The sequence below is a fragment of the Trachypithecus francoisi genome, unplaced genomic scaffold (assembly GCF_009764315.1).
Source record: "Trachypithecus francoisi isolate TF-2019V2 unplaced genomic scaffold, Tfra_2.0 Lachesis_group15, whole genome shotgun sequence".
NCBI lineage: Eukaryota > Metazoa > Chordata > Mammalia > Primates > Cercopithecidae > Trachypithecus > Trachypithecus francoisi.
Genome location: NW_022681460.1, coordinates 114385979 through 114413182, shown reverse-complemented (window position 1 = coordinate 114413182; position 27204 = coordinate 114385979). Strand labels below are relative to the sequence as shown.

At 63.3% G+C, this 27204-nt stretch overlaps 2 protein-coding genes across 8 annotated transcripts; both read left to right on the top strand.

The window, feature by feature from the left end:
* Nucleotides 1-1995: 1995 nt before the first annotated feature.
* On the top strand, nucleotides 1996-7925 carry MCRIP2 (MAPK regulated corepressor interacting protein 2). Of its 2 annotated transcripts, none has more exons than XM_033236382.1 (5): nucleotides 1996-2484; nucleotides 2561-2690; nucleotides 6870-6997; nucleotides 7235-7301; nucleotides 7572-7925. In XM_033236382.1, the coding sequence occupies exons 1-5, from the start codon at nucleotides 2433-2435 to the stop codon at nucleotides 7585-7587; spliced, it is 393 nt and encodes a 130-aa protein (XP_033092273.1). In that variant the 5' UTR covers nucleotides 1996-2432; the 3' UTR covers nucleotides 7588-7925. The 2 variants fall into 2 exon arrangements, with proteins under 2 accessions (XP_033092273.1, XP_033092272.1); XM_033236381.1 differs by having other exon boundaries at nucleotides 2005-2484; nucleotides 7235-7336.
* A 794-nt stretch (nucleotides 7926-8719) lies between these two features.
* WDR90 (WD repeat domain 90) lies at nucleotides 8720-27001 on the top strand. 6 transcript variants are annotated; one of them, XM_033236368.1, is made up of 41 exons: nucleotides 8720-8861; nucleotides 9198-9289; nucleotides 9424-9600; nucleotides 9685-9793; nucleotides 9968-10138; nucleotides 10403-10511; nucleotides 10607-10674; nucleotides 11049-11152; nucleotides 11232-11450; nucleotides 11869-11937; nucleotides 12707-12817; nucleotides 12891-13036; nucleotides 13112-13169; nucleotides 14179-14297; nucleotides 14476-14637; nucleotides 14734-14864; nucleotides 14933-15049; nucleotides 15489-15724; nucleotides 15917-16056; nucleotides 16295-16425; nucleotides 16970-17100; nucleotides 17385-17546; nucleotides 17727-17855; nucleotides 18097-18212; nucleotides 18287-18327; nucleotides 18446-18577; nucleotides 19170-19273; nucleotides 19722-19824; nucleotides 20110-20231; nucleotides 20432-20591; nucleotides 20689-20879; nucleotides 20986-21154; nucleotides 21314-21425; nucleotides 21767-21938; nucleotides 24865-24987; nucleotides 25138-25312; nucleotides 25408-25538; nucleotides 25609-25785; nucleotides 25860-25979; nucleotides 26090-26174; nucleotides 26615-27001. In XM_033236368.1, exons 1-41 carry the CDS (start codon nucleotides 8735-8737, stop codon nucleotides 26770-26772), a joined length of 5409 nt encoding a protein of 1802 aa, XP_033092259.1. In that variant the 5' UTR covers nucleotides 8720-8734; the 3' UTR covers nucleotides 26773-27001. The 6 variants fall into 6 exon arrangements, 4 of the variants coding, with proteins under 4 accessions (XP_033092259.1, XP_033092257.1, XP_033092258.1 ...); XM_033236366.1 differs by having other exon boundaries at nucleotides 8720-9289; nucleotides 25642-25785; XM_033236367.1 differs by having other exon boundaries at nucleotides 8720-9289; nucleotides 25974-25979.
* Nucleotides 27002-27204: the final 203 nt, after the last annotated feature.

Sequence of the window (27204 nt, the reverse complement as noted above, 5' to 3'; positions counted from 1 at the left end):
AGGCGGAGCTTGCAGCGAGCTGAGATCTGGCCACTGCACTCCAGCCTGGGCGACAGAGCGAGACTCCGTCTCAAAAACAAACAAACAAACAAACAAACAAAAAAGAATTCCTGGCCGTGGCGCAGTGGCTCACGCCTGTAATCCCAGCACTTTGGGAGGCCGAGACAGGCGGATCAGGAGGTCAGGAGATCAAGACCATCCTGGCTAACAAGGTGAAACCCCGTCTCTACTAAAAATACAAAAAATTAGCCAGGCGTGGTGGCGGGCGCCTGTAGTTCCAGCTACTCAGGAGGCTGAGGCAGGAGAATGGCGTGAACCTGGGAGGGGAAGCTTGCAGTGAGCAGAGATTGCACCACTGCACTCCAGCCTGGGCGACAGAGCGAGACTCCGTCTCAAAAAAATAAAAAAAAGAAAAAGAGAATTCCTTCATTATCTTGTCATGCTTCAAGGTCCAGGAGAGGACTGGGTACAACTCTTGGTGGGCTTTTGTTACATTCCAGCCTTTGAGGAAGGGCGCTGGCTTTTTTTCTTTAGAGACGGAGTCTTGCTCTGTCACCCAGGCTGGAGTGCAGAGATGTGATCTTGGCTCACTGCAACCTCCGCCTCCCAGGTTCAAGTGATTCTCCTGTCTCGGCCTCCCGAGTAGCTGGGATTATAGGTGCGTGCCACCACACCCGGCATTTTTCTTTTTTTTTTTTTTGAGACGGAGTCTCACTGTTTTGCCCAGGCTGGAGTGCAGTGGCATGATCTCGGCTCACTGCAAGCTCTGTCTCCCAGGTTCAAGTGATTCTCCTGCCTCAGCCTCTGGAGTAGCTGGGATTATGGGTGCCGACAACCATGCGCGGCTAATTGTTTTCTATTTGTTTGTTTGTTTTTAGTAGAGATGGGTTTTCACTAAATTGGCCAGGCTGGTCTCGAACTCCTGACCTTAGGTGATCCACCTGCCTGGGCCTCTAAAAGTGCTGGGATTACAGGTATAAGCCACCGCTCCTGCACAGCTTAGCTTTTAATATTTAACCACTCCGCACTAAAATAATTGTTACGTTATCAAGCCTGTAATCCCAGCACTTTGGGAGGCCGAGGCGGGCGGATCACGAGGTCAGGAGATCGAGACCATCCTGGCTAACACGGTGAAACCCCGTCTCTACTAAAAATACAAAAAAACTAGCCGGGCGCAGTGGCGGGCGCCTGTAGTCCCAGCTACTCGGAGGCTAAGGAAGGAGAATGGCGTGAGCCCGGAGGCGGAGCTTGCAGTGAGCCCAGATCGCGCCACTGCACTCCAGCCTGGGTGACTGAGCGAGATTCCGTCTCAAAAAAAAAAAAAAAATAAATAAATAATAATAATAATAATAATTGTTACGTTAGGGAGGCCTGCGTTAGTGAGACCTCGCCTGCTACATTCTCGCATCTGTGGGGCGGGTACAGGAGCCACAAGGGCCGAAGAGACACATGTCCGGCCTCTGGGTGCACCTCAGCGTGGGGGGCAGGACGTGGGGCAGAGTGCAGCCAGGGTTCTGACCCCTGGGGTGGGAGGGAGGCTCCCAGGGCATCATGTCTCTACCCAAGTCCAGGGGCATGAGCCCCTTTTCCTCTTCTTAGATCCAGTCCCAAGACCCAAGCCAAGGGTGACCCTTCACACTGGCTCAGGCCTCTGCAGGCATCTTGGCTGAGGCTCCCCAAGTATGAGTGGTAAACCCTTGCCTACAGCCTCTGCACAAAGCAGCCCAGTAAAGATGCCCCCAGCACAGAGCCCCCCAGCACAGAGTCCCCAACACAGACGCCCCAACAGAGTCCCCAACACAGAGCTCCCCAGCAGATGCCCAACAGAGTCCCCCAGTGTAGAACCCCCCCAGCAAAGCCCCTTTGCACAGACACCTCCAGCACTACAGAGCCCCCAGTACAGAGACCCGCAGCACAGAGCAGCCCCTCAGCACAGGAATCGCCCCAGCGCAGGGCCCCCCAGCACAGGGCCCCCCAGCACGGGGACCCCCAGCACAGGTTCTCCTCCAACGCCTGTCAAAGGTGGGCCCCGGGACTCCCAGGCCCCTGCTCGGACATCGCGGCTGACCCCGCAGGGCCCTTGGGTCCTGCCGCCAGCAGTCTGAGTGCGGTGCCCCGGGACTCACCCAGCCTCCAGGCAGCAACGGCCTTCCCGGGCCGCAGGGCGCTTCGTCTGCCTTGGCCTCGGGCCGCCGGGGACTGGGGCGGGGTTGCTGCCGGCTCCGCCCCCGCCTGCCAGCTTCCCAAAGGGCCCGAGCGCTGCCTCCGCCGCGTGTCCCGGGGTTGGCCCGAGCCCGTGCGGGCCCTTTAAAGGCCGGGGGCGTGTGACGGGCCCGCCCCCTCCCCGCAGCGCCCGCCGTCCGTTAAGTGCGAGCCCGGGCGCAGGGGCCGGATCTGGCCGGGGGCCGGCGGTGGTGTGGAAGCGGCGCGCCATGTACACCATCACCAAGGGGCCCAGCAAGCTGGTCGCGCAGCGCCGCACAGGTGCGCAAGGGCCGGGGAACGGGAACGGGGATGGGGCGGGGCGAGGCGGCGGCTGACCGCCCTCCGGTGCCCGCAGGTCCCACGCAGCAGCAGGTGGAGGGCCGGCTCGGCGAGCTCCTGAAATGCCGGCAGCCCGCGCCGCCGACCTCGCAGCCCCCGCGGGCGCAGCCCTTCGCGCAGCCGCCGGGACCTTGGCCCCTGTCGAGGTGAGACGCGAGCGGCCCCGGCCCGGCTTCCCCTCCCCCGCCGGCCGCCCTGGCGCGGAGGGTGACCTTGGGGGAAATGTTAGTGAGGTCCGGCCACGTGCTGCGGGCGGGGCGAGCGCTCCGGCGGCGTGGGGTGAGCGGGTCCTGCCCACTACGCGCCCGCGGGCCTGCGCCTCGCGCTTCCGCCTCACCTGGCCGGGCCCGGGCCCCCAGCGGGGAGAAAGCCGGCCCGCTCTTGGGTCGCGGGGGCCTCCAGCGGCGAGGCCGGCGCTTCGGGCGACCTTGGGCGGCGGCTGGAACCCTGACGTGCAGCAGGCCCAGGCCACCGTTCGCGGAGAGCGCCGGGCGCTGCTCCTCAAGGTCTCCCGGCTCTGCCCTTGCAGAGCTCAGTGGGGGAGACGGGCGTGTGCTTCCGTCGGGCAGGGCCGCTGCCCTCCTCCGCCCTTCACCCCAGACACCCTGGGGCAATGGGGCCTCCTCCCCTGCCGTTGCTTCTGCCTTTCCTAACCCAGTGCCCTCCCAAGACCACAGGCGCCTCAGTCCGGCCACTGTGGCCTCCCCTTGGAATCTCAAGGGTCCCAGCGGGCAACACCAGGCCACTGGCTGTTGTCTCTTTTTTTTTTGGAGACGGAGTCTCGCTTTGTCGCCCAGGCTGGAGTGGCCGTGGTGCGATCTCAGCTCACTGTAACCTCTGCCTCTCGGGTTCAGGCGATTCTCCCTCAGCCTCCTGAGTAGTTGGGAGTACAGGCGCGGGCCACCATGCCCAGCTAATTTGTATTTTTGTATTTCACCGTGTTGGCCAGGATGGTCTCGATCTCCTGACCTCGTGATCTGCCCGCCTCGGCCCCCCAAAGTGCTGGGATTACAGGTGTGAGCCACCGCGCCCGGCCTGTTCTCCTGAAGTCCCCATCTGAGGTCCTCTGTCAGCCAGTGAGACGTGGGAGTTGAGTGGACTTCACCCCATGTGTGGCAGGGCTGGAGGAGCCCTGGGCAGGGCAGGGTTTGTGCTGCCCTCTGTTCCCTGGGGTCACCCACCCGCCCACCCCCAGGCCCCAGTGCTGGGAGCTTCTGGCAGCAGTGGGACCTCTGCATGAAGCCCCCACCCTGCTCCTTCACCTTCTTGGGGCAACCACCTTCCCTCTGTCTTTTTTTTTTTTTTTTTGAAATGGAGTTTCGCTCTTGTTGTCCAGGCTGGAGTGCAATGGCAGGATCTCCACTCACCGCAACCTCCACCTCCCAGGTTCAAGCGATTCTCCTGCCTCAGCCTCCTGAGTAGCTGGGATTACAGGCACGTGCCACCACACCCAGCTAATCTTGTATTTTTAGTAGAGTCAGAGTTTCTCCATGTTGGTCAGGCTGGTCTCGAACTCCCAACCTCCAGTGATGCACCCATCTCGGCCTCCCAAAGTGCTGGGATTACAGGTGTGAGCCACCGTGCCTGGCCAACCAACCACCTTCCCTCTGAACCACCCCACCCCACGCTGCCACCCATCTCCCTGCCTCATTTTATTTTTTACTTTTTGAGACAAGGTCTTGTTCTGTCATCCAGGCCAGGGGTTGCAGTGGTGCAGTCATGGCTCACTGCAGCCTCAACCTCCTGGGTTCAAGCGATCCTCCCACCTCTCAACTTCTTGAGTAGCTGGGACAACAGGCGAGCTCCACACCTGGTGAATTGTTAAATTTTATGCAGATGGGTCTCACTGTGTTGCCCAGACTAGTATTCAATTCCTGGGCTCGAGCAATCCTCCCGCCTTGGCCTGTGGAAGCGTTGGGGTTATAGGTGTGGGCCACTGTGCCTGGCCCTGCCCTGCCTTTTTTTCTCCTTGCTGCTTTTCGCCACTCCTCATCCCTCACTGACTGGGCGCAGGAGGGGGGTGTTGGGGTCCCTGCGCGTCTCCTCTGGTGCACCCGGAGGGTCACGTCTTATCACCCACGACGTGTACTGGCTCTGGTTCCTGCCAGGTACGGGTCTGGGCACTACCCATGACTGTGACAGGCCAGATACACCTTTGTTTGTTTTTGAGACGGAGTCTCGCTCTGTCACCAGGCTGGAGTGCAGTGGCGTGATCTTGGCTCACTGCAACCTCCCCCTCCCGGTTTCAAGTGCAACCCCAGCCTCTCGAGTAGCTGGTAATTACAGGTACCCGCTACCATGCTTGGCTAATTTTTAGTATTTTTAGTAGAGATGGAGTTTCACTATGTTGGCTAGGCTGGTCTTGAACTCCTGACCTCAGGCGATCCGCCCTCCTTGGCCTCCCAAAGTGCTAGGATTACAGACGTAAGCCACCAGGCCCTGCCCAGATACACCTTTGAAAAGTTCTTCCGCCTGGTGGGAGACGGTTCGGGGAGACAGTAAGATAAACTAAGGTGATATAAGTCATTGAGTAGATGAAATGGGGCCATGTGGTCACCGGACCCCAGGGCAGATGGAGGGCATGGGGACCGCCACAGGAAGGGACAATGGCATGAACCCCACAGGGCAAGAAGGGGCAGCCTGCGAGAGACGGCGGGGGGGGGGGTCTGAGGCCCAGTGAGGGCAGGCTGGGGGGCTGGCTTGGGGGCTGCACTAGGTCAGGGCCATGGACTCTGTTGGTGGATTTGCGATGATATCCTAGCGTTGTCCCCACTCAGCATGTGATGTGCTCAGGTGGATTCTCTCCCAAGCCCAGCTTCATGGGCTGAAAAAAGGGTGAGCTGTGGAGGGGAGATGAAAGGATACACTCCACAGCCTTCCACTCCCTGGGCTGAAGTTTGCCCGGAGCAGTGTCCCTGGAAGTGGGAGAGGTTGGCAGTGGTCCACAGGTGCACGCTGGGTGGGTGCCCTTTTCCCCAGAGAGCAGCGGCCTTACGTAACCAGAACCCCTGGGGCGGTGCCTGCCTCCCGGGGCCCATCTCAGCCCGAGGGCCACCACCTCCGCCCTGCGATTCACAGCTCCTGGCAATGTTCTTCTCTTCTTAGACATTGATAATCCAACCTCCAAGCTTTCTTGGAGTTTTTGGCTTTCCAAGATGGGAGTGGGTTGCAGGCAAGAGGGCTTTCCAAGTGGACAAACTTAATTCCCTGTGGTTTGTGCAGAAACTCAGGCAGTGGGCAGGCCTGGGAGGTGCTGGTGCCCCTGCCCCTGTCCCATCTCCACCACCTGCACGTTTTAAGATCCTCTGCGGCCACCAGACCCTGCCAGCCCCGGGGCCGGCGGGACCCTGCGCCCCTCAAGACGCTCCTCTTTATTTTAGTGCCCCTCTCAGCTGAGGAGGAACCGAGAGCGGCGCTGGGGCACCTGAGCCCAGGAAGGCAAGCAGGCCGGCCGGGACGGCGAGTGCCTGGCGGAGCAGGCACAGCCCAGGACTCCCGGCTCCCACCTCCGGCTGTAGGTGCGGCCCCATTCCCTCCATGGCCCTGTGCCGGGCTTTGTGTGCTCAGGGCTTGGCCAGCTGGGGCCGCCCATCCCTGCCCTAGGCCCTGCTGGCCTGGACGGGCCTAGGGACCTGCTAGATGTTGCGTGTGGCACTGCGGGAGCCATCTCATTTGGCATCGCCCCTTGTCTCGGGCTGGTGGGGAGTGAGTGAGGGTTATAGTCACTCTCCCCACTCAGGGACTGCCTATCCCGGCACCCAGTGCTCATCCCATGGGACCTGGGGGCAGCCAGGGAGAGGGCAGAAGCCCCTCGTTCCCGTCCAGGTCCATCCGTCCACAGAGGGAAACATCATGGAGATGGAGGCGCTTCTGTGGGGCGAGAATGTGGCCTAGAACTGCACCCAGAGTGGGGGTTTGGGGCAGAGAGACATGGTCATGGACCGGGTCGTGGCTCAGGTCAGAATCTGGGTTGCTGATGGGATGCAGGTGGCAGCACAGGCACCTGCAAGACCCTCGGAGGGGCACGGAGTGGGGCCCGACCAGGGGTCTGGGACACTTAAGACTGAGGCCCCCACCCTACAGTCACTCACTTCCCTCAGGGCAGAGGGCTGCAGGTGTAAGCTGAGCTGCTGATGACTTGGGGCCTGCAAGAGAGAGGCCTGGGCCACTGGCTGCTGCAGGTGGCTGCTCTCTGGGGTTCAGGAAGTGCCTAGGCTGGCCGGGTCTGGGGACAGTGGGCTGGCCCGGGGCTGCTCCTGAGTTCTGCCAGGCAGCACCGGGCCTGGGACGGGCACCAACCATGTCCGTCTCCTCCCTTCCTGCAGTCCAGGGCCAAGGCTTGTGTTCAATCGTGTGAATGGCCGGCGGGCCCCCTCCACGTCCCCATCCCTCGAGGGGACCCAGGAGACCTACACACTGGCCCACGAGGAGAATGTCCGCTTTGTGTCCGAAGGTAGCGAGCGGGGCCAGAGGGTGCGGCCCAGGCTGCTGGGTGCAGTAACATGGACCCGGGATGGCCCCACTTCAAGCTGACCCCCAGCTGCTGCAGGGCTGTGCTTTTCCTTGGCACTCTGTCCTTGTGTCCTGTGACCAGCCCTGTGTGGGGTTGGAGTCCAGGGTGACCATCAGGCCCTGGGTGGGCGATGGGGTGCCTGGGACCTGGCTCAGCCCGACTGCCCTCCTCCCACAGCCTGGCAGCAGGTGCAGCAGCAGCTGGATGGTGGCCCAGCCGGTGAGGGCGGGCCGAGGCCTGTGCAGTACGTGGAGAGGACCCCCAATCCCCGGCTGCAGAGTGAGCCCCCCAACCCCATCTCCCCAGGAGAAACCCCCCAGCCCCTCTGATCCTGACCCAGGCCCTGCCAGGTTCCCACCCCAGGGGATGAGGGAGGGGACTCTTGTGCAGAAACCTCTTCTTCCCAGCGCCTGCCGCACTCGGAGTCCGGGTGAGTGGCTTGTGATTAGCTCCAGGGGAGAGATGCTGGCCAGCCTGGGAGGCAGCATCACTGCCCAGCCTTCTCTGCCCACAGACTTCGTGCCCATTGACCTGGACGAGTGGTGGGCACAACAGTTCCTGGCGAGAATCACCAGCTGTTCCTAGTGGCTGCTGGGAGAGGGCGCTGCTACACAGCCGACCTGTGGCCAGGAGAGAAGCATGGTGCCCCACCTACCCACTGTGCCTGGCTGGGTGCCGGCCACACCTGAAGTGCCAGCATTTGGACTTTTGCACCTGTTCTTCCCTTGGCCCGGCTGTCCCAAGCAAGCTGCCATGGCCAGGGGCCGAACCCATCTGACCTCAGCCCTGCTCACTGTGCCCAGGGACCAGCAACCGGCCCCTGGGGCTGGTGGGGAGGAGCTCCAGGCTAATAAAGTCGAGAAACTGACTTTTTGGAGTGTCTTTGACTTGGGAGGGTGTAGGGGAGTCCTCATGTCCAGTTCCAGTCTGCAGCCTGGGACACCAGGCCCAGCACAAACTCCCCTTGTAGCCCTGTCCCCTCAGGCCCTTGGCTTCTCACCCAGCTGCCCTCTGACAGGTGGGAGGAACATTGCCCAGCTCACCTTGCTTGGAAGTCTGTGGACCCCACTTTGCTCCTCCTAACTCTCCCGTCGGCGTTGACTGGGACCAGAGCCGAGACTCAAGGTCTAAAGACATGAAAAGGTTCTGATCACCTCCCCCCACCACCAGGATTGGGGCTATGTCTCAGAACGCCAGGCCCCATTCTGAATCCGCGGGCCCGGCCGTGGGACACTGAGCGAAGGAGTGCGTGGGGAACCTGCCAGGACGAGCACGGGAACCAGGCACTCCGCGGGCGCCGGCACTACCTTCCCTGATGAGCTGGGGTGACCCAGCCCACCTGAGTCAGGACCCAGGGTACCCAGGTGTGGACCAGGGGCCTCTGGACGGCGAGAGAGCAGCAGGGTGAGGCCCGGCTGTCCGTGGCATGGCCAGGCCTCAGTGCGACCTCGCCTTGCTGCTTGCACGCGGCAGGAGCCCCGGCCGAGGCGCTGACAGGTGGGCACGGGGGAGGGTCCGCAACCCGCCCGGGCTTCGAAGCCGGTCGGGCTAACACGGGGCTGCCTCGGGAGGCCCGCGGGGCAAAGGGCAGCGGGGTCAGCTGCCGGAGCAACCCTGGAGGCTGCCGACGTGAGCGGGGTGCTTACAAGGGGGAGATCACGTGGCCAGGGTGCCGCCATGACGGCGGAAGTGATGGCGGAAGTCGCACCGTTGTCAGGCAGCCGTTGCCAGGCGCCGCGCCGCAGGTCCCGCGCTGGCCGCGCGGACGCTAAGGCGGGAAGCTCGAGCGGCGCCATGGCCCGAGGTAGCGCGCGGCGGGCTCAGGTCCCGGGTTCCGGGGTTCCGGGGTCCAGGGTCGGCGGCCGGGGCGCTCAGGGCCCCCGCCTAGGCCTCGAGGCCAGAGTCCCCGCTCGGGCAGGGTACCGCCTGCCGGGCGCCCACCCTCCGGCTCCCGGAGCTTGGCTTCCCTCGGGCGCCCGGACTCGTCCCGCCCGCCTCGCTGACGTTGGCGTCGCCGGGGAAGGCGCGGAGCGCCCTGGCCCCGCGGGCTCCTGCCTGGTCCCCGAGGCCCGGCCCGGCCCCGCAGTGGCTTCGGCTTGCGTGCCCGGGTCCCCTGACGCCCGCCGCCCGCTCCCCGCAGCCTGGCAGCACCCGTTCCTCAACGTCTTCAGACACTTCCGGGTGGACGAGTGGAAGCGCTCGGCCAAGCAGGGGGACGTGGCCGTGGTGACGGTAGGTGGCCGGGGTCGCCCGGAGCCCACACCCCTGCCCTGCCCCTGGGAGAACGGCCCCACCCCCGAGGGCCGCCTCGCCCCCGCTGCACTTCTCCTGGGTGCCGTCGGTGACGCGGGCTCCCGCTTCTCCAGGACAAGACCCTGAAGGGCGCCGTGTATCGCATTCGGGGCTCAGTCCCTGCCGCCAACTACATTCAGCTGCCTAAGAACAGCACCCAGTCCCTGGGGCTGACCGGGCGGTACCTGTACGTGCTCTTTCGGCCCCTGCCCAGCAAGCACTTCGTCATCCACTTGGAGGTGTCCACCGAGGTACAGAGCCCGCGGCTGGGGGCTGCATGGGAGCCCCAGCACCCCTGCGTCCCGTCTCCTCAAGGCCCTGCTCCGTTCCCACAGGACAACCAGGTCATCCGTGTGTCTTTCTCCAACCTCTTCAAGGAGTTTAAATCTACGGCCACGCGGCTCCAGTTTCCCTTCATCCTGGAGGCCAGGACACCCCAGACAGGTGACACTGAGATGGGGTGTGGATGGTCCAGGACAGGCGGCTGGAGAGAGCTGGTGCCGGCCCAGTGAGGCTCCTCTGTGGCCTGGGGGACAACCTGGCGGGGGCGCAAGCTCACAGTTCTGGGAGTCGGGTTGTCAGGAGGGTGGGTGCTGACCCTGAGTGCCTGTCCTGCAGATCTGGTGGGTTTGGTCCCCCATGGAGCCCGCTGGACCTGCCTGCAGCTCGACCTGCAGGACATTCTCCTGGTTTACCTGAACCGTCGCTACGGCCATCTCAAGAGCGTCAGGCTGTGCGCCAGCCTGCTAGTCAGGAACCTTTACACTAGCGACCTGTGCTTTGAGCCTGGTGAGGGCCGCACCTGTGCTCCCCACTCCACGTCTCACCCATGCTGTCAGCCCTGGAGAGGCCCCTCACCGGTCATGGTCCAGGATGCTTGGGAAAGTACAGTACTCAAGCTGTGCTGTCTCTGAGCTCTGGCCAGAACCCCACCCCGGAGGCAGCCGGCGGGGGGTGGTGGCTGGGCTGGTGGTATGGAGTGCTTTGGCAGGTGCCCCGTGCTCAGGTGACCAAACAGCCTCCCTTGACCTGGAACAACCCTGTTCCTTGTAGCCATCTCTGGGGCCCCGGGGGCAAAGCTGCCCGTCACTCCTATGCCTCGGGAAATGGCTTTCCCTGTGCCCAAGGGAGAGAGCTGGCATGACCGCTACGTCCATGTCCGGTGAGTGGTTCTGCTTTTTTCCACGGCGGCCTCGGTGGTGGGAGGGTAGGTGGCCCTTGGGACCCCAGACGCTGACTCTCCCTCTGCCTGCCAAGGTTTCCAAGCGACAGCTTGAAAGTGCCTTCCAAGCCGATTGAGAAGAGCTGTTCACCTCCTGAGGCAGGTGGGCCTGTGGGGTCAGCCGGGACCCAGGTTAAGGCCTGTAGGGTGCGTGGGGCTTGGTAGGAGAGGGGAGGGCTGGGAAAGGACCCAGTGGTGTGCTGGCTGCAGCTGGTGCAGGGACCCAGGGAAGGCTGTAGGTTGTCCGAGCTCCCAGAACCACATGGGTGGGAGGTCTGTGTGAGGGGTACCTGGGGCCCCCAAGCTTTCTAGCTGGAAGAGGAGGGTTTCAGGGCCTAGGGTGGAAGTGGGATGCTGGCTGTGGGTCCTGCAGAGCCTGTGAGGCTGGGCCACTTGCTGCTCCTCCCCAGGCGTCACCTTCACCAGGGGTCTGCGTAGCTCACCCCTGGGTCACTGGGGGTCTTTGCTCTGTTGTAGTCCTCCCGGGGCCGGGGCCACAGCCTCTCCCTTGCCCAGTGGCCTCCAGCAAACCTGTGCGATTCAGTGTGTCTCCAGTGTTCCAGATACCCAGCCCCACAGCCGTGAGTATCCCCTTCGTCCTCTGAGATGGGGTTGGGGCGTGACGGCCCAGGGCACTGATAGGCACTTGTCCCCCAATAGTCCGGCCAGGCCCCCTTGGCACCCAAGCCCTTCCCGGAGATCAGCCTGTCCCAAGAGCGCTCAGAGGCCTCCAACACGGATGGCCCCGGTTTCCATAGCCTTGAGCCCTGGGCCCAGGTGAAGGCCTCTGACGTCCACACGGCTGCTGCCGGCACCCATGTATTGACTCACGAGTCGACTGAGGTGCCTGTGGCCCTTGAGGACGCTGGCTCCTGCAAGGTGAGTGCCCATCATCCCACAGCAGGCGGGGTCCGGTGACGTGTGGGCCGGGGCAGCTGGTAGCCTGCCACGAGATGCATTCAGGACGAATGTGTCTCTGACGGTCTCTGATTCAGCCTCCTGAGGCTGGCGGGAGGCAGCTTTGGGGAAGAATCTCTGTCCACAAAGAGTAAGGAAGGGCTTCTGCTCACCCCCAGTGCCCCAGCCCCAGGTGGTCTGTGGGGGACCCTGGAAGGTCTGGCAGTGCAGCCGGAGTCCCAGCTTCCTCCCTAGCATACCAACAGGAGCTACCCAGGACCAGGGCAGTCTTCTTGAGAGGCAGGACCCAGTTAGGGGTTGGTGGGGCCCAGAGTTGGTCAGGGGCGTTCTGGGGGCCTGGCTGAGCCTTCCAGGGCCTTGATGTGAATGGCGGTTTCAGCGCTTCCTCCCGGACCCTGTCCTGAGGCTGAAGGGCGTCATCGGCTTTGGGGGCCATAGCACCAGACAGGTGAGGCTCCTGGGCTGTGTCCAGGGCAGCTCCTGTTGGCTGCCCTGAGCGCTGATATGGGACGGGGAGAAATGAGAGACCTGTGTCCTGTGGTGGCTGTGTGGGCTCCTGAGCCCCCTCGGCACAGCGGTCCCGTCCCCCTGCAGACTGCTGCTTCCTGCGTGCTCAGGCGTCTGCCCCACCCACAGCTGCTGTCACCTCCTGGTACCAGGGGGCTCTCAGGGTCACGGGCATCTCTTACTCACTGGCTGGGCTAAGTGCTCCCCGCGAAGACCCAGAACTCTCACATCTTTGGAGCTCTGATGGTCCAGACCAGCAGCGGGGGGCCAGGCTGTGGGCACAACCTGTGGGTCCCTGATGGGTAGCAAGGGACTTCTAGGAGAGGAGCCTCATGGCAGAGGAGGTGGCCTTCCCCTCTGCCCCAGTGGCCTTGGGCCCTTGTCAGGCCCTGCTGGGTGCCTGCTCGGAGTATTTGGGGGCCCTTTGGCTTTTTGTTATCCCCACCCCGGAGTTTCTTGCACTGGAGGCGGGGCTTAGAGGACAGGCGTCTGTGCATGTGTGTACACGTGCCTGCTTGCGTGTTCCAGCTGTTCTTTTGACATCTGCCGCCTGTGACTCGTGTATGTAGTGTGTGCAGGGTGTTTTCTCTTGCCCCTGGATGGCTGTGTGCCCAGGTGTGTGTGCCAGGCCTGAGGTGAAGCTGACCTCCCAGCAGCCAGGAGGGGCCTGGCATAGCACCAGTCCTAAGCTCCCTGCCCCCTTGTGCCAGGCCCTGTGGACACCGGATGGGACGGCTGTTGTATACCCCTGCCATGCGGTCATTGTCGTCCTGCTCGTGGACACGGGGCAGCAGCGCTTCTTCCTCGGCCACACAGACAAGGTGGGTGCTGCCCGGGCCCAGGGCGGCTCGCACCTGCAGCCCCTGCACCCTCCCTCACCCTTCTGCCTCCTAGGTGTCCGCCCTGGCGCTGGATGGCAGCAGCTCACTATTGGCCTCGGCCCAGGCAAGGACCCCCAGTGTGATGCGGCTCTGGGACTTCCAGACCGGGCGGTGCCTGTGCCTGTTCCAGAGCCCAGTGCGTGTCGTCTGCTCCCTCAGGTGGGCACAGGTGTGCCCCACGCAGGGGATGGGGGTCAGCCCAGGCGACACTGACCACCTCCTCTCTGTTCACAGCTTCTCTGACAGTGGGGCCCTTCTCTGCGGGGTTGGCAAGGACCGCCACGGGAGGACGGTAACAGGGCCCTGGCCGGGGGTTGGGGGCCGGGGGGGCCGTCCTGATGCACACGGGCAGCTTGAAGGGTCTTGGTTTTCTGAAACTCCACCTCGTGTGATCCTGGGTCCCTGCTCTCTGTCCTCCCTGTGGTGGGGCTCTGTGCACTCTGGTGTTCATGCCGCCCCCCTGCTCTATACAGAAAGCACCACCAGCAGCTCACATTTCTCACATGTCTTGGTTTATCGGCCATTGAAGTCGGTTTAAGTCAACATTTATACACCTTGCTTCGTTCTCTCTGCTGGTGATGAGGTTATGAGATTTTCACATGGCAGAGCCCCTGCAGCTACCCACGCTTGGGCATCAGTGGCACGTCCACACAGCCAAATCACCTGGCGTCTCGGTGGGGGCACTTTTTTAAAACACTTTTTTTTGAGGGAGGGCCTTGTTCTGTCACCTAGGCTGGAATGCAGTGGTGCAATCATAGCTCCCTGCAGCCTCGACCCCTCCCTGACCTCCCTGCCAGAGATGGACTCAAGCCATCTTCCTGCCTCAGCTTCCCAGGGAGCTAGGCCACAGGCGCGTGCCGCTGCACCTGGCTAACGTTTTCTTTCTTTAACTGTTTGTAGAGATGGGGTTTCGTTGCATTGCCCAGGCTGGTCTCAAACTGCAGGGCTCAAGCAGTCCTCCTACCTCAAGCCCCCCAAAGTGCTGGGATCACAGGCGTGAGCCCCTGTGCCCGGCCACGAGCTGCTTTTTATCTGCCTTCCGGCTTGTGGGTGGGTTTTTACTTCTCTGTGGATGGGATGCAGCACTCAGCATCATGGGTCTCTGTAGTCGTCCCAAAGCTGCCACACGTCAGGGCGAGAAGATGAAGGGGCTGGTTTCCTTCCACCCTCCGCAGCCGCACGCTCAGAGGCTGGTGTCTGCGTGAAAGAAAAGCCACCTCCAGGCGGGGCTCAGCTGGGCCTCGCAGAATCAGGGCGGCACTGACGCTCTGCTGTGCGGGCTCAGCCGGGGCTTGTTGCAGATGGTGGTGGCCTGGGGCACCGGCCAGGTGGGCCGCGGTGGCGAGGTGGTCGTTCTGGCAAAGGCGCACACTGACTTTGACGTCCAGGCCTTCCGGGTCACCTTTTTTGATGAAACCAGGTGATGCAGCCGCCCATCCACGATGCTGGGAGAGGGTCTGGGCCCGGAGTGGGGACTGGGGCCCGAGCACCACCCCCTGGCTCGGGGACCGTCGTTCCCAGCCTTGGTTGTGCATCACGTCTCCTGGCGGGTCAGGGCACTGCAGGCTGCTGCGGTGCTCAGTTCTCATTCCTCGCAGGATGGCGTCGTGTGGGCAGGGCAGCGTGCGGCTCTGGCGGCTGCGTGGCGGGGCGCTGCGTTCCTGCCCCGTGGACCTGGGGGAGCACCACGTGCTGCAGTTCACCGACCTCGCCTTCAAGCAGGCCCAGGACGGCTGCCCGGAGCCCTCGGCTGCCATGCTGTGAGCCCCTGCCCTTCCCCACAGCCTGCCCCAGCGTGGGCGCCCTGGTGCCTGGTACCCTGAGGGCCTCACCTTCCCTGTTGCCTTCTTGGGCAGCTTTGTGTGCAGCCGCAGCGGCCACATCTTGGAGATCGACTGTCAGTGCATGGTCGTGCGGCATGCCCGCTGCCTGCTCCCCACACAGACTCCGGGCGGCCCCCACCGGCAGAAGCAGACCTTCAGCACAGGTAAGAGGGCTCCTGCCATGTGGCGAGGGTGGCAGGGACACTGAGGCACTGACGCTCCCCGCCCCCAGGCCCCGGCATTGCCATCAGCAGCCTCAGTGTCTCTCCGGCCGTGTGTGCTGTGGGTTCTGCGGATGGCTACTTGCGGCTCTGGCCCCTGGACTTTTCCTCGGTGCTCCTGGAGGCAGGTGAGGTTGTAGGCATGCTCTTCCAACTCGGGGAGAGCCTCGCCTGGATGCTGGGGCAGGGAAGGCCAAGTCCCTGGGGCTCTGCTGTCAGCCGCCCTGGCTCTTGGCTGCACAGGGAGCCACGGGGCCAAGCGACGTGTCCTGAGCCCTGGGGCGGCTGATGCCAGGGCGGCCCACAGGGCAGCCTCACAGAAGGGCTTGGTGGGTCATGGGTAGTGGGCGAAGCCTCTCAGCCTGGGTCCTGCCTAGCCTCCGAGTGGTGGTCTCAAGGGAGCTGTATCTTGCAGCCATGTGGAGCCTGGGACTTTGAGCAGCAGGGAGTGCATTTGCTGAGGTCTTGGGGACCTGAAGCCTGAGCAGTGGCTGCCCAGGGTTGGCTCTGGCATGCCGCTCACCCCGGGGTGACCCTGGGAGGTCCCTGACCCCGCCCCACCCACAGAGCACGAGGGCCCCGTCAGCTCAGTCTGTGTCAGCCCCGACGGCCTCCGTGTGCTGTCCACCACCTCCTCGGGCCACCTGGGCTTCCTGGACACGCCGTCCCGGGTGTACCACATGCTGGCTCGCTCCCACACCGCCCCAGTGCTGGCCCTCGCCACGGAGCAGAGGCGGGGACAGCTGGCCACCGTGTCCCAGGACCGCACTGTCCGCATCTGGGACCTGGCTACCCTGCAGCAGGTGGGGTTGGCAGGAGCAGTGCGGCAGGGAAGGCCAGGAGGTCGTGAAGCGGGGGTTTGTCAACAGGGGTGAGGGAGCCTATAGGGACTTGGTCTTTCCAGGCTGTGTTGGCCTTGTGGGTTTGGGCCTCCTGGAGAGCCTTTGGGCCCTTGTGATCCCTGCCCTCCCCTCAGCACGGCCCCCGTCCCACAGCTATATGACTTCACATCGTCAGAGGAGGCCCCGTGCACTGTCACCTTCCACCCCACAAGGCCGACCTTCTTCTGCGGCTTTAGCAGTGGGACCGTGCGCTCCTTCAGCCTGGAGGCCGCTGAGGTCCTGGTGGAACACACGTAAGTGCCCAGCCGGCCACCAGCCCCACAGAGACCCCGCGGTGGAAGCTGGGGTGGCCAGGCGGGGGTCGTGTGCAGGATGGCCAGCGCCAGCCGGAGCCCCACCCTTTGCTGCCCCACGGGGACTTCTGTGGCCAGGCTGGTTGGCTGGAGGTCAAGGGATCCTGTGGTTCTTGGGGCTTCACGTCCTAGTTGGGCTTTGGGACTGGGGCCAGCGGGGTCCCTGTGTGTACTGCAGGTGCCACCAAGGAGCCATCACCGGCCTGACCGCCACCCCTGACGGCCGCCTGCTCTTCAGCTCCTGCTCCCAGGGCTCCCTGGCCCAGTACAACTGTGCCGACCCCCAGTGGCATGTCCTCCGAGTGGCAGGTTGGGCCCCCCGCAGCTGCCCCAGGGGACTCCTCCAGGCGGGAGAGGCCTGGGTCTGGTGCAGGCCAACACCTCGACACACAGGCCGGTTTCCTGGTCCACTGGCTGGGTCCTGTGGGGCGGCACGGCTGCCTCAGTCACCTTGTCAAGGCCCTGAGATTGTGGTTTAGCGTTGGCCGTCCCCCAAGGCCCGAGGTCAGCCTGGGTCTGTGCCCAGGAGGAGGCAGGCAACCCAAGCTCCAGGTCAGCAGCTGGGGTCAGACCCAGCCACGGGCACCTGACCTGTCCTGCGGCCACCATAACTTGGGCCACCTGAGTGGTCACTTGTGACCACTGCTGGCCCACAGGGATTCCCAGCTCCCCGGCAGCGCCTGGCGCCCACTGCCACCTTGGCCTTCCTCTGCCACTGTGACGCATCTGTGCTCCTGGGCTGGTGTTTCCCGAAAGTGTGGGCAGGGGCAGCGGCCTCTTTGGGCCCTGGCCACGTGTACCCTGGCGCTCCCTCCCCCCGAGCTGACCCTTGCCCCGCCCCATGTGGCCACAGCGGACATGGTATGGCCGGATGCCCCCCCGAGCCCCAGCACTCTGGCAGTCAGCAGGGATGGCCGCCTGCTGGCCTTCGTGGGACCCTCCAGGCACACAGTGACAGTCATGGGCTCGTCCTCCCTGGACGAGGTGAGTCTGCAGCCCTCCTGGGTCCAGGGAGACTGGGCCATGAGAGGCTGGCTGCAGGGGCAGGAGGGAGGTCACGGTCACTCAAGCAGGACCTAGGCCCTGTCCCGTCTCCTGTCACAGTACACATCAGCCATGTGGGGTCCAGGTGCGGCCAGGTTCCTGTATAGGGCAGGTGCTGCCTGGGTGCTGAGTGAGTGTCCCCGGGGCCTCCCTCCCAAGCCTGGCCCTGGGTGGCACCAGCTCTGCCTGGGGACCTGACTGTCGGCCACTTGCCGCTACCCCAGCTGCTGCGAGTCAGCATCGGCACTCTGGACCTGGCCAGCAGCCGCCTGGACTCAGCCGTGGCTGTGTGCTTTGGCCCTGCAGCCCTGGGCCACCTGCTGGTGTCCACCTCATCCAACAGAGTCGTGGTGCTGGATGCTGCGTCAGGCCACATCATCCGGGAGGTGAGCCTTAGGGCTGCAGCCCGCTGACCTGGCCCTCCCTGTGCTGTCCAGGCCCGGCCTCTGTGCCTGCAGCCCCTCCAGCTGGGTGGGGGGCCATCACCACACCTGCAACGAAGGGAGGCCTCAGGCTGCCAGCCGCTTTCCTGAGACACGGCATTTCCCAAGAGCACTGTGTTCCAGCTGCCTGGTGTCCACCCTGAGCCCTGCTCCTCCTTGATGCTGAGTGAGGATGCCCGCTTCCTGCTGATGGCCGCTGGCCGGGCGGTCAAGGTGTGGGACTACACGACACAGGCCAGCTCAGGCCCCCAGGTGTGTGTGGGGAGGCAGGTGGCTTTGGCCATCAGGAAAACCTCCTCAGGTGGCCCGGGAGACCCCTGCAGGTGTGGGTGGGGCAGGGAGAACAGAAGGTGAGAGGTAAGAGTGACCCCCCAAGGACCCCCTGTGCCTCCGGGGTCTCACGCTGTGTGGGGCTCACTGCCCCCAGGGGCTGGCACACGGCAGCATCCATGCCCTGCCTCAGGGTCCCTGCATGTGACGCCGCTACCTCTAGGTGTACATCGGCCACTCGGAGCCTGTGCAGGCTGTGACCTTCTCTCCTGACCAGCAGCAGGTCCTCAGCGCAGGGGATGCCATCTTTCTCTGGGATATCCTGGCCACTACTGAGAGGCAAGTGCCTACTCTCAGCTGTGTCTGCTTAGGCCCCCCAGGCCCTCCTGAAACCCTCTCTCCTCCCTCTCCAGCGACCAAAGCGTCCCTGAGCCCTCCCCGGCCTGCGAGGCAGGTGAGTGGCTGCGTTCAGCAGCGGGGCAGGCGCTGCGCTGACTCTGGGGCTGGTCCTGTGTCTTCCCAGCGGCCCTTCCTCTTCCTCCCCAGACATCACAGGGCTGCTTATTCCCCAGGCCTGGGCACAGGACAGCTAGAGGATGCTGCGTCCAGGGCCAGCGAGCTCCCCCGGCAGCAGGTCCCCATGCCATCTCAGGCAGCTCCACCACAGCTGGGCATTTGTGCCAGGCCTCCCGAAGGTGGCGATGGTGAGCAGCAGGGGTCCTGGGGGAGTGGGGGGATTTGGGTCTGAGGGCACAAGCCCAGTGGCAGCAGGTACTCACGCACGTCCAGCTCTGGGGTGCAGGTACCATCACTGCTCATCAGGTGGGACAGTGGAGTCAGGGGATGTGGGCAGCTTTTCCTCTCCTCATTGGGCCCAGGCACCTTCACCACGTCCGATGAGGAAGGACCCTGTGAGGAGAACCGTGACCCTGAGGGGCCACTGCTCACGGAGGAGGAGGCCGGCAGGGCTGGAGACGGGGCCTGGGCTGCGGCAGTGGGCTCCCAGGGGCTTGCCATATCTCCCCATTCCCCCAGCCGACCCTGTGAGCAGTGGAGGGCAGGGCAGGGATGCTGTTGCCGGTGCAGGGGCCTGAGGGCGGTCGGTGAGTCCACCGTGTGAAGAGGCGAGGTCACCTGCCTGTGCCCGTGTGCCCGTGGCCCCGGCCTCTGCCCCGCTGTGCATTCTCACTGTGTGGTAGACCAGGGCCTTGTGGGGAGACTCTGCGTGTAGTGTGTGAGGTCTCTGAAGAGCTGCAGGGCAGTGTGATGCCACAGGCTCTGCCTCCAACCTGCCAGGCACCAGCGACACCAAGAATTCGGGGCCCCCACGCACCACCTGCCCGGCTTCCTACAAGGCCTTCACACCTGCCAGGGCCAGCCGCGGCCCCCACTCTGCCAAGGTGGGGAGTGGTTTCTGGGAGCCCTCTTTTTCCCCAGCAAGCACAGAGGCCCCCCCCAGGGCCTCCCAGCACCTCCTCAGGGTTGTTTTTGGACTCCAAAGGGGATGCTCTGGCCTTCGAGCACCTGTCTCCCGGAGGCACCTTCATCCCGCACCCCCGCCCCTGCCCTCTGCCGGCCTCCAGACGGGACCCTGTGGTGGCCTCCTGCTGACCCGCCTTTCCCTCTCATCCAGCAGCTGCCCTTTCCTTGAGAGCCCCACGGGCCTGTGTCCCTCCTGGCCCTGGCACACCAAGTGCCCACACCTCCCACCCCTGCTTCCCCATCTGTGCCCCTGGGTGCCCTCTGCAGCTGGCCTGGGTATGCCCCAAAGCAGCCTCCCATGTGCAGGCTTTGGGGCCCAGGTGGCCATGCTGGGCCCCAGCAGCATCCGGGTGTCCTTCCTTGCAGGGCACTTCCCTGCCTCCCGCCAGCGGTGAGTGGCTGCGTCTGAAGGCTGTCGTTGGCTACAGCGGGAATGGGCGGGCCAACATGGTCTGGAGGCCGGACACAGGTGGGGGCCGAGAGCTTACCCCCACCCCCAGCCAAGATGCCGCGGCACGTGGTCCAGCTGTCCCCCCCCCACAAGGCCAGGCCCTGGTGGCAAATGAGCGCCAGCCATCAATGTGGGGCTCTGTTATCCCGGTAGCGCCTCCTGGCACTCCAGCGCAGGTCCTGGGAAGCACTGTGGCTGCCGGCGATGGGGAGGGCGCGCCTGTGCCTGGGATGATGCTAACTCCTTGGCCCCGCCCCGCGGCTCTGCCAGGCCCCACCCCCAGGCCCCACCCTCTCCTCACAGGCTTCTTTGCCTACACTTGCGGCCGCCTGGTGGTGGTGGAAGACCTGCACTCTGGCTCCCAGCAGCACTGGCCCGGCCACCCTGCGGAGATCTCCACGCTGGCCCTCAGCCACAGTGCCCAGGTGCCTGCCTACGTTGCCCTCATCCTCACCCAGGACCACTGTGCCTGGCAGAACCAAGCTCCCGGACCAGTGCGGGCTCTCGCCACCACAGACGGAGCAGATGGTCACCCCAGCCTCCACTCCAGCCAGAGCTGGCAGAGCTGAGGTGGGGCCAGCCGGCCACAGACTCCCCACTCACTGCATGCCCTCTTGCCTGCCAGGTCTTGGCCTCTGCCTCCGGCCGCAGCAGCACGACTGCCCATTGTCAGATCCGCGTCTGGGACGTGTCTGGTGGCCTCTGCCAGCATCTCATTTCCCACCCTAGCACCACTGTGCTGGCCCTGGCCTTCTCACCAGATGACAGGCTTCTCGTCACATTGGGTCAGTGGCGGGGGGGGTGGAGGCCACGGGCTTCCCTAGACCCGGGGCGGGGGGCTGCTCCTGTGCACCTGACGTAGCTGCTGTATGTCCTTCCCAGGGGACCATGACGGCCGCACCCTTGCCTTGTGGGGCACGGCCACCTATGACCTTGTGTCCTCCACCCGCCTCCCGGAGCCGGTGCATGGCGTGGCCTTTAACCCCTGGGACGCCGGCGAGCTCACCTGTGTGGGCCAGGGCACCGTCACCTTCTGGCTCCTGCAGCAATGTGGGGCAGACATCAGCCTTCAGGTGCCAGGTCACCCGCTTGGTGTTTGGGCCCAGGGGTCGTTTTGTGGGATGGAGTCTGACTGGGGCCCGGGACACCACTGACCCATGGCTACTCGTACCCTGCCAGGTGCATCGAGAGCAGGTCCCAGAGACGGTGGGGGCTGGAGAGCTGACCTCGCTCTGCTACGGGGCACCCCCCCTTCTCTACTGTGGCACCAGCTCCGGCCAGGTCTGTGTCTGGGACGCGCGTGCTGGCCGCTGCTTCCTGTCCTGGGAGGCAGACGACGGTGGCATTGGTGAGTGCCCTGCAGAAGCCCTGTGGCCCTCAGGACCCCAACCTGGGATCCTCAGAACTGGGGCAGAGGCCTCGTCTGCAGCCCTGGCGTCCGGGCAGCCTTGTGACCGGGGCCTCTGGGAGGGCGGCTGTGGCCCCTCATGGCTCCTCCTGCCCCCAGGGCTGTTGCTGTGTTCGAGCTCTCGACTGGTCAGCGGCGGCAGCACAGGGCAGCTGCGCCTGTGGGCTGTGGGGGCTGTGTCGGAGCTGAGGTGCAAGGGCTCAGGCGCCAGGTGAGCCGTTCACCCCCATGTGCTTCAGCTGCAGGTGGGTGTTGGTGTTCCTGACCGGGGCTTGCAGCCAGTGCCCCCCGCTAGGCTGCCCTGCAGACCAGCCGTCTGCTAGCCCCTCCGAGGGACAGGCTTGGGTGTGGCCTGGGCCTCGCTGGCTGCCATCGAAGACGGGCACGGGCCCAGAAGCCCCAGCTCCATGGGCTTTCTCTCCCTCCACTGGGAGGGCACAGCCAGGTCCCAAGATGCAATGCTGAAGGCCCTGCCTCAGCTGGGGACCCAGCTGGCTCTTGGTGTCAGCCTTGAGACCCACTGTTCTCTCTTCTCCTCCCCTGCACCCTCAGGTCCAGTTCTGTGTTCATGGAACACGAGCTGGTGCTGGACGGGGCTGTGGTGAGCGCCAGCTTTGATGACAGCGTGGACATGGGCGTTGTGGGCACCAGAGCGGGCACACTCTGGTTCATCAGCTGGGCCGAGGGCACTAGCACACGTCTCATCAGTGGCCACAGGAGCAAGGTGAGGGACTTCCAGCCTGGACGGAGGCAGGGCAGCCGAACCTGGCGCCCTCCCTGCCTGCTGGCCCCATCTCCGCCAGCCCAGATTATTCCATATCCTGTGGTCACTGGCTCACAGCGGCCGCCTTGGGGTTCACAGGAGGGAGGTCTTGGGTGTGCACGTCCCTCAGAGCCATCCCAGTTGTGTCTGCATCAGGGAGCCGCCTGGCAGGCCTTGCAGGTGTTCTCAGACCGTCCTTCCCATGCTCTTGCTTTGCGTTTTTTGTTTTGTTTTGTTTTGTTTTTTAATTGTCAAACCACATTAATCCGGGTGTGGGGGCTCACGCCCATAATCCCAGCACTTTGGGAGGCCGAGGCAGGCGGATCACCTGAGGTCAGCAGTTTGAGACCAGCCTGGCCAACATGGCGAAACCCTGTCTCTACTAAAAACACAAAAATTAGCTGGGCCTCCTGATGTACACCTGTAATCCCAGTTACTCTGGAGGCTGAGGCAAGAGAATCACTTGAACCCGGCGGGCAGAGGTTGCCGTGAGCCAAGACTGCATCACTGCATTCCAGCCTGGGCGTCAGAGCAAGACTCCATCTCAAAGGGAAAAAAAGATTAAAAACCCCACATCGTCTGTCCCCGCACCTCCCATAGACTGGCTTTGCTGACTCAGTCTCGTGGGCTCAAGAGGTCAGGAGGCCGGGTGGCTGCTGGGTCAAGTTCTGCTCTCTGGGTCAGATCTGGTCAGGTTCTGGTCGGTGTTGGGTCCAGTTCTGTAAGGCCCAGCTCCGTTCTGCAGCCTCCTGGTGCTGGAGCCGTGTCTCCAAGAAGCACACAGCACTCACCTCTCTGGGACCACCTGGCCTGGAAGCTCCATGGCCTCATGGGGTTGGGGCAGCCACCATGTCGCCCCCTCACCCGCCAGCTGCAGCCTTAGGAGAGGTGACCTCCTGGGCTGAATGGGGGCAGCAGGACAGGTGCCAGTCCTTCCCCTGCTGGAGCAGGTTTCTGATGTGGCGTTGGTCCAGCAGCTGTGGCCACGGGCTTCCTCCTGTGGGTCTCAGAGCTCTGCGTGTGGTCAGCCGGTCCCCACGGCATCGACTGTTCCTTGATGCCGAGTCCCATCTTCCAGTTGTCCCTCGCTGCTTTCTTTAGACACCTGTCTTTAGTATTTGAAGGTGACGATAGCCAGCAAAGGAAGTGGAGTGTGAGACGGGTGAGCATTGTTTACCTTTCTGGCAGCAGGTTTGTTGAGGTATGGTTGTCAGAGCCTGAGCTCTGTGCACTTCAGTAGGTGAGTTTCAGCATATTCAGCAGCTGTGGAACCAGAGGAAACCTCGTGTGTGCCTGTTCCTCGGTCACTCTCCGTTTCCCGCCTCCCCAGCCCCTGGCAACCACTGAGTGGCTTTCTGTGTCTGGATTTTCCCGTTCAGGATGTTCTGTAGGAACTGGCTCACCTGCTTCTCTCCCCGAGTGTGGTTTCCAGGATCATCCCGGCCGCTGTGTGTGCCAAGCCAGTCATACCTCTTTACGGCCAAATACTGTTCCGTTGTATGGGTAGCTCACGCGTGTGTCCACCCACCAGGGCCGGGAAATTCGGGTCCTGAGTCCGTGACCTGAGCCTGTGGTCGCTGGTGGCTTCCCTGTGATGTGGAAGCGTAAGGAATTTGGGCCTCGCCTGTGTGGTTCTGCCCGCGCCTGGACTTCACCATGTCCTTGCAGGGCCCCTCCTGGGGAGACAGACTGAGACGTCCCGGTCTGAGTCCCTGCAGTCCCTCATCGCTCAACTGATCTGATTTTGTTTGTTTGTTTGTTTGTTTGGAGACGGAGTTCTTTTTTTTTTTTTTTTTTGAGACGGAGTCTCGCTCTGTCACCCAGGCTGGAGTGCAGTGGTCGGATCTCAGCTCACTGCAAGCTCTGCCTCCCGGGTTCACGCCATTCTCCTGCCTCAGCCTCCCGAGTAGCTGGGACTACAGGCACCGCCACCTCGCCCGGCTAGTTTTTTTTTTTTTTTTTTTGTATTTTTAGTAGAGACGGGGTTTCACCGTGTTAGCCAGGATGGTCTCGATCTCCTGACCTTGTGATCCGCCGAGACGGAGTTTCTTATCGCCCAGGCTGGAGTGCAGTGGCATGATCTTGGCTCACTGCAAGCTCCGCCTCCCGGGTTCACGCCATTCTCCTGCCTCAGCCTCCCGAATAGTTGGGACTACAGGCGCCCGCCACCTCGCCCGGCTAGTTTTTTTTTTGTATTTTTTAGTAGAGATGGGGTTTCACCGTGTCAGCCAGGATGGTCTCGATCTCCTGAGCTCGTGATCCACCCGCCTCGGCTTAGCAAAGTGTTGGGATCACAGGCGTGAGCCACCGCGCCCGGCTGAACTGATTTTCTTAATGAAGTGCATCGTGTTCTCACTTGCACGTAAAGTCCACATTTGGAGCCGGCTGCGTCGCTTCCTCTCACTAGTGAGTGGCACCCGTGTTTCCTTTCTGCCAGTCCAGCAGTCCCAGCTGTCAGTGGCACCTGCATAATGACACGTCTGCCTTTCCCCCCGATCAGCACGCAGCGGTTTTGGGAGGAGAAACGCGACTGTGTGGCGTGCTCGCTGCAACCAGCAGTGTCTATTCTTTCGACCTCGTTCTGCAGCCTGCTAGGGACACGGCCACACTGCTGTGTTTGAGGTGCCGTCAAAACAGCTTTCTCCTGGGTATCCCACCGGGTTTGACTGGCCAGTAGGCTTGCTTTGATTTGGACTCACCCAGATATAGCGCAGGGACACACACGGGAGGCCGGAACCGCTCCTTTTCGCCATGTGGAGTTGGCCGGGGCCAGAGGCACATGCTCTGGTTTGGACAGCCCGGCCCTGGGGGCTGGAATAGGAAATGCCTGTGTCCCTTTCCCCTGCCGAGGGACCAACACCCCCAGCCTAGCTACGGCTTCCCTCAGGTGAACGAGGTGGTCTTCAGCCCCGGAGAGTCCCACTGTGCCACGTGCAGTGAGGACGGGAGTGTGCGGGTGTGGGCCTTGGCCAGCATGGAGCTTGTGATCCAGTTCCAGGTGCTGAACCAGGTGTGTGGGGAGTGCCCAGGCTGGGGATGGGGTGAGGGCCTGCTCGCAGGGGGCCTGGCGTGGGTGGGGCAGCTGTATCCTCCCTCTGGCCTGAGTGTGTGTCCCCAAGACCCCTATGAGTGCTGGAGTTTCCCCACTGTGGGTCCCCAGAGCTGCCTCTGCCTCGCATGGAGCCCCCGGTGCTGTGGCCGCCCTGAGCAGCAGCGGCTAGCGGCAGGCTATGGCGACGGCTCCCTGCGCATCTTCAGCGTCTCCCGCACGGCCATGGAGCTCAAGATGCATCCCCACCCGGTGGCGCTGACCACTGTTACCTTCTCTACCGATGGTGAGGAGTTGGGTGTGTGGGGGATGGTGCTGTCCTGACCTGGCCCAGGTCCAGTCTCTGGGCTGGGGGCTCACAGGGTGACGGTGTGGTCCCAGGTCAGACTGTCCTCTCTGGAGACAGGGATGGGCTCGTGGCTGTGAGCCACTCCCGCACAGGGATGACCTTCCGTGTGCTGAGTGACCACCAGGGCGCCCCGATCTCTACCATCTGTGTCACACGCAAAGAGGTAAAGCAGCCCCAAGAGCCAGGGAGCAGGGGCCAGGGTGCTGGGGGGGCAGGTACCATCTTGGCCGAAGGCACATATCGGCCTTCACCCACTCCATTCCCAGTGTGAAGACTTAGGGGTGGAGGGCACAGACCTATGGCTGGCTGCCAGTGGGGACCAGCGGGTCAGCGTCTGGGCCTCTGACTGGCTGCGGAACCGCTGTGAGCTCGTGGACTGGTTGAGTTTCCCAATGCTTGCCACCACGGAGGTAAAGCATGCTCCTGGCACTGTGGGTAGGGCTGGCGCCGGTCCACCCCACCACAGCATGCTGTGCCTTTGCAAACTCAGGGCCACCTGCCGCCCTCCCTCGCTGCCTTCTGCCCCTGGGATGGGGCGCTGCTGATGTACGTGGGCCCTGGCGTTGACAAGGAGGTGATCATCTACGACCTCTCCCAGAAGCAGGTACACACACCTGCTGCTTGTCACCAGAGCCCCAGGGACCCAGCGTGGTGGGTGGGACCTGGCTGAGCCCTGAGCCCACAGGCCTGGAGCCTCACGCTGGCTGCCCACAGGTGGTGGAGAAGATACCACTGCCCTTTTTTGCCATGTCCCTGAGCCTGTCCCCGGGGACCCGCCTCCTGGCTGTTGGCTTTGCTGGTGAGTACTGGTGGATGTAGTTTGGGCCCATCTTAGGTGGGGGCCATGTAGGCTGACTGGTGCCCTGCTCCAAGACAGGTGCCTCACCTGTGCCCGGGCTCCTCGTCTCTGGGGTGGGGTGAGGACACCTGCCCTAGAGAGGGTCCCGGGGTCAGGAGATGATGAGGCAGGTGAGGAACCAGGCACAACGCCCAGCACAGGGCTTGAATGCAGGGTGGCAGCGACTTTTAAGGAGGGACCTGGCCCAGCTGCGGGCCGACAGCCTGGCAGTGATGGGCCCCCTAGTCCCAGTGGCACGTGGAGGACACAGCCAGGAGCCCTTGTAGCACTGGCTCCCCCGAGCAGCATCATGTCCAGCGGGGACAGTCCGGGTGGCTTGGGGGAGCCCTCTGTGTGCTGCCTGGCCCTGACCCTGGCCCACCTGCGCCATCTGCCCACAGAGTGCATGCTGAGGCTGGTAGACTGTGCCACGGGGACTGCGCAGGACTTTGCTGGCCACAACAATGCAGTGCACCTGTGCAGGTTTACACCCTCTGCCAGGCTGCTCTTCACGGCCGCCTGCAACGAGATCCTGGTGTGGGAGATCTCCGGCCGCTGAGATGCAGCAGGGACTATGGTGCTGTGTGTCACGGCTGGTACCTGGACACAGGCTTGGCAGAGAAGCCAGGTGGTCAATGGCCTCATGCTGGGACAGGCCAGGACTCATGTAAATTGTCTGGACAAAGCTGTTGTGAATTTGGCGATCTGAAAATACTTTAATCTGTTGCCCTTTTGCCTAAGGAATTTTTAATATTTCTATCTTGTAATAAACATGGGTATTTATTGCAGTATTGCTGCATTGTTGCACCGGCTGTCTCTGGTTACTGCTGGCCTGAGCTCAGCCTCTGCCCGTCCCTTAATCGGCTGTTTGTCAAGGCTCCTGTAGCGCCCTGAAGCAATGACCGGTCGGCCTGCCAGGGTTGGCCTGGCGCCGGGAGCCTGCGCTGCCTGCAGTGCCCGGCGCGTCCACGCAGTGGCGCCGCCGCACATC

What these genes read in the sequence shown, in the direction of transcription:
- MCRIP2 (XM_033236381.1), top strand. Translation starts at nt 2,433, where the DNA reads ATGTACACCATCACCAAGGGGCCCAGCAAGCTGGTCGCGCAGCGCCGC. An exon ending in GGACCTTGGCCCCTGTCGAG is followed by an intron (nt 2,691 to 6,869) that starts GTGAGACGCGAG and finishes CCCTTCCTGCAG; the next exon opens with TCCAGGGCCAAGGCTTGTGT. An exon ending in TGTCCGCTTTGTGTCCGAAG is followed by an intron (nt 6,998 to 7,234) that starts GTAGCGAGCGGG and finishes CTCCTCCCACAG; the next exon opens with CCTGGCAGCAGGTGCAGCAG.
- WDR90 (XM_033236365.1), top strand. Translation starts at nt 8,735, where the DNA reads ATGACGGCGGAAGTGATGGCGGAAGTCGCACCGTTGTCAGGCAGCCGT. An exon ending in CGACCTGTGCTTTGAGCCTG is followed by an intron (nt 10,139 to 10,402) that starts GTGAGGGCCGCA and finishes TGTTCCTTGTAG; the next exon opens with CCATCTCTGGGGCCCCGGGG. An exon ending in GCATGTCCTCCGAGTGGCAG is followed by an intron (nt 16,426 to 16,969) that starts GTTGGGCCCCCC and finishes ATGTGGCCACAG; the next exon opens with CGGACATGGTATGGCCGGAT.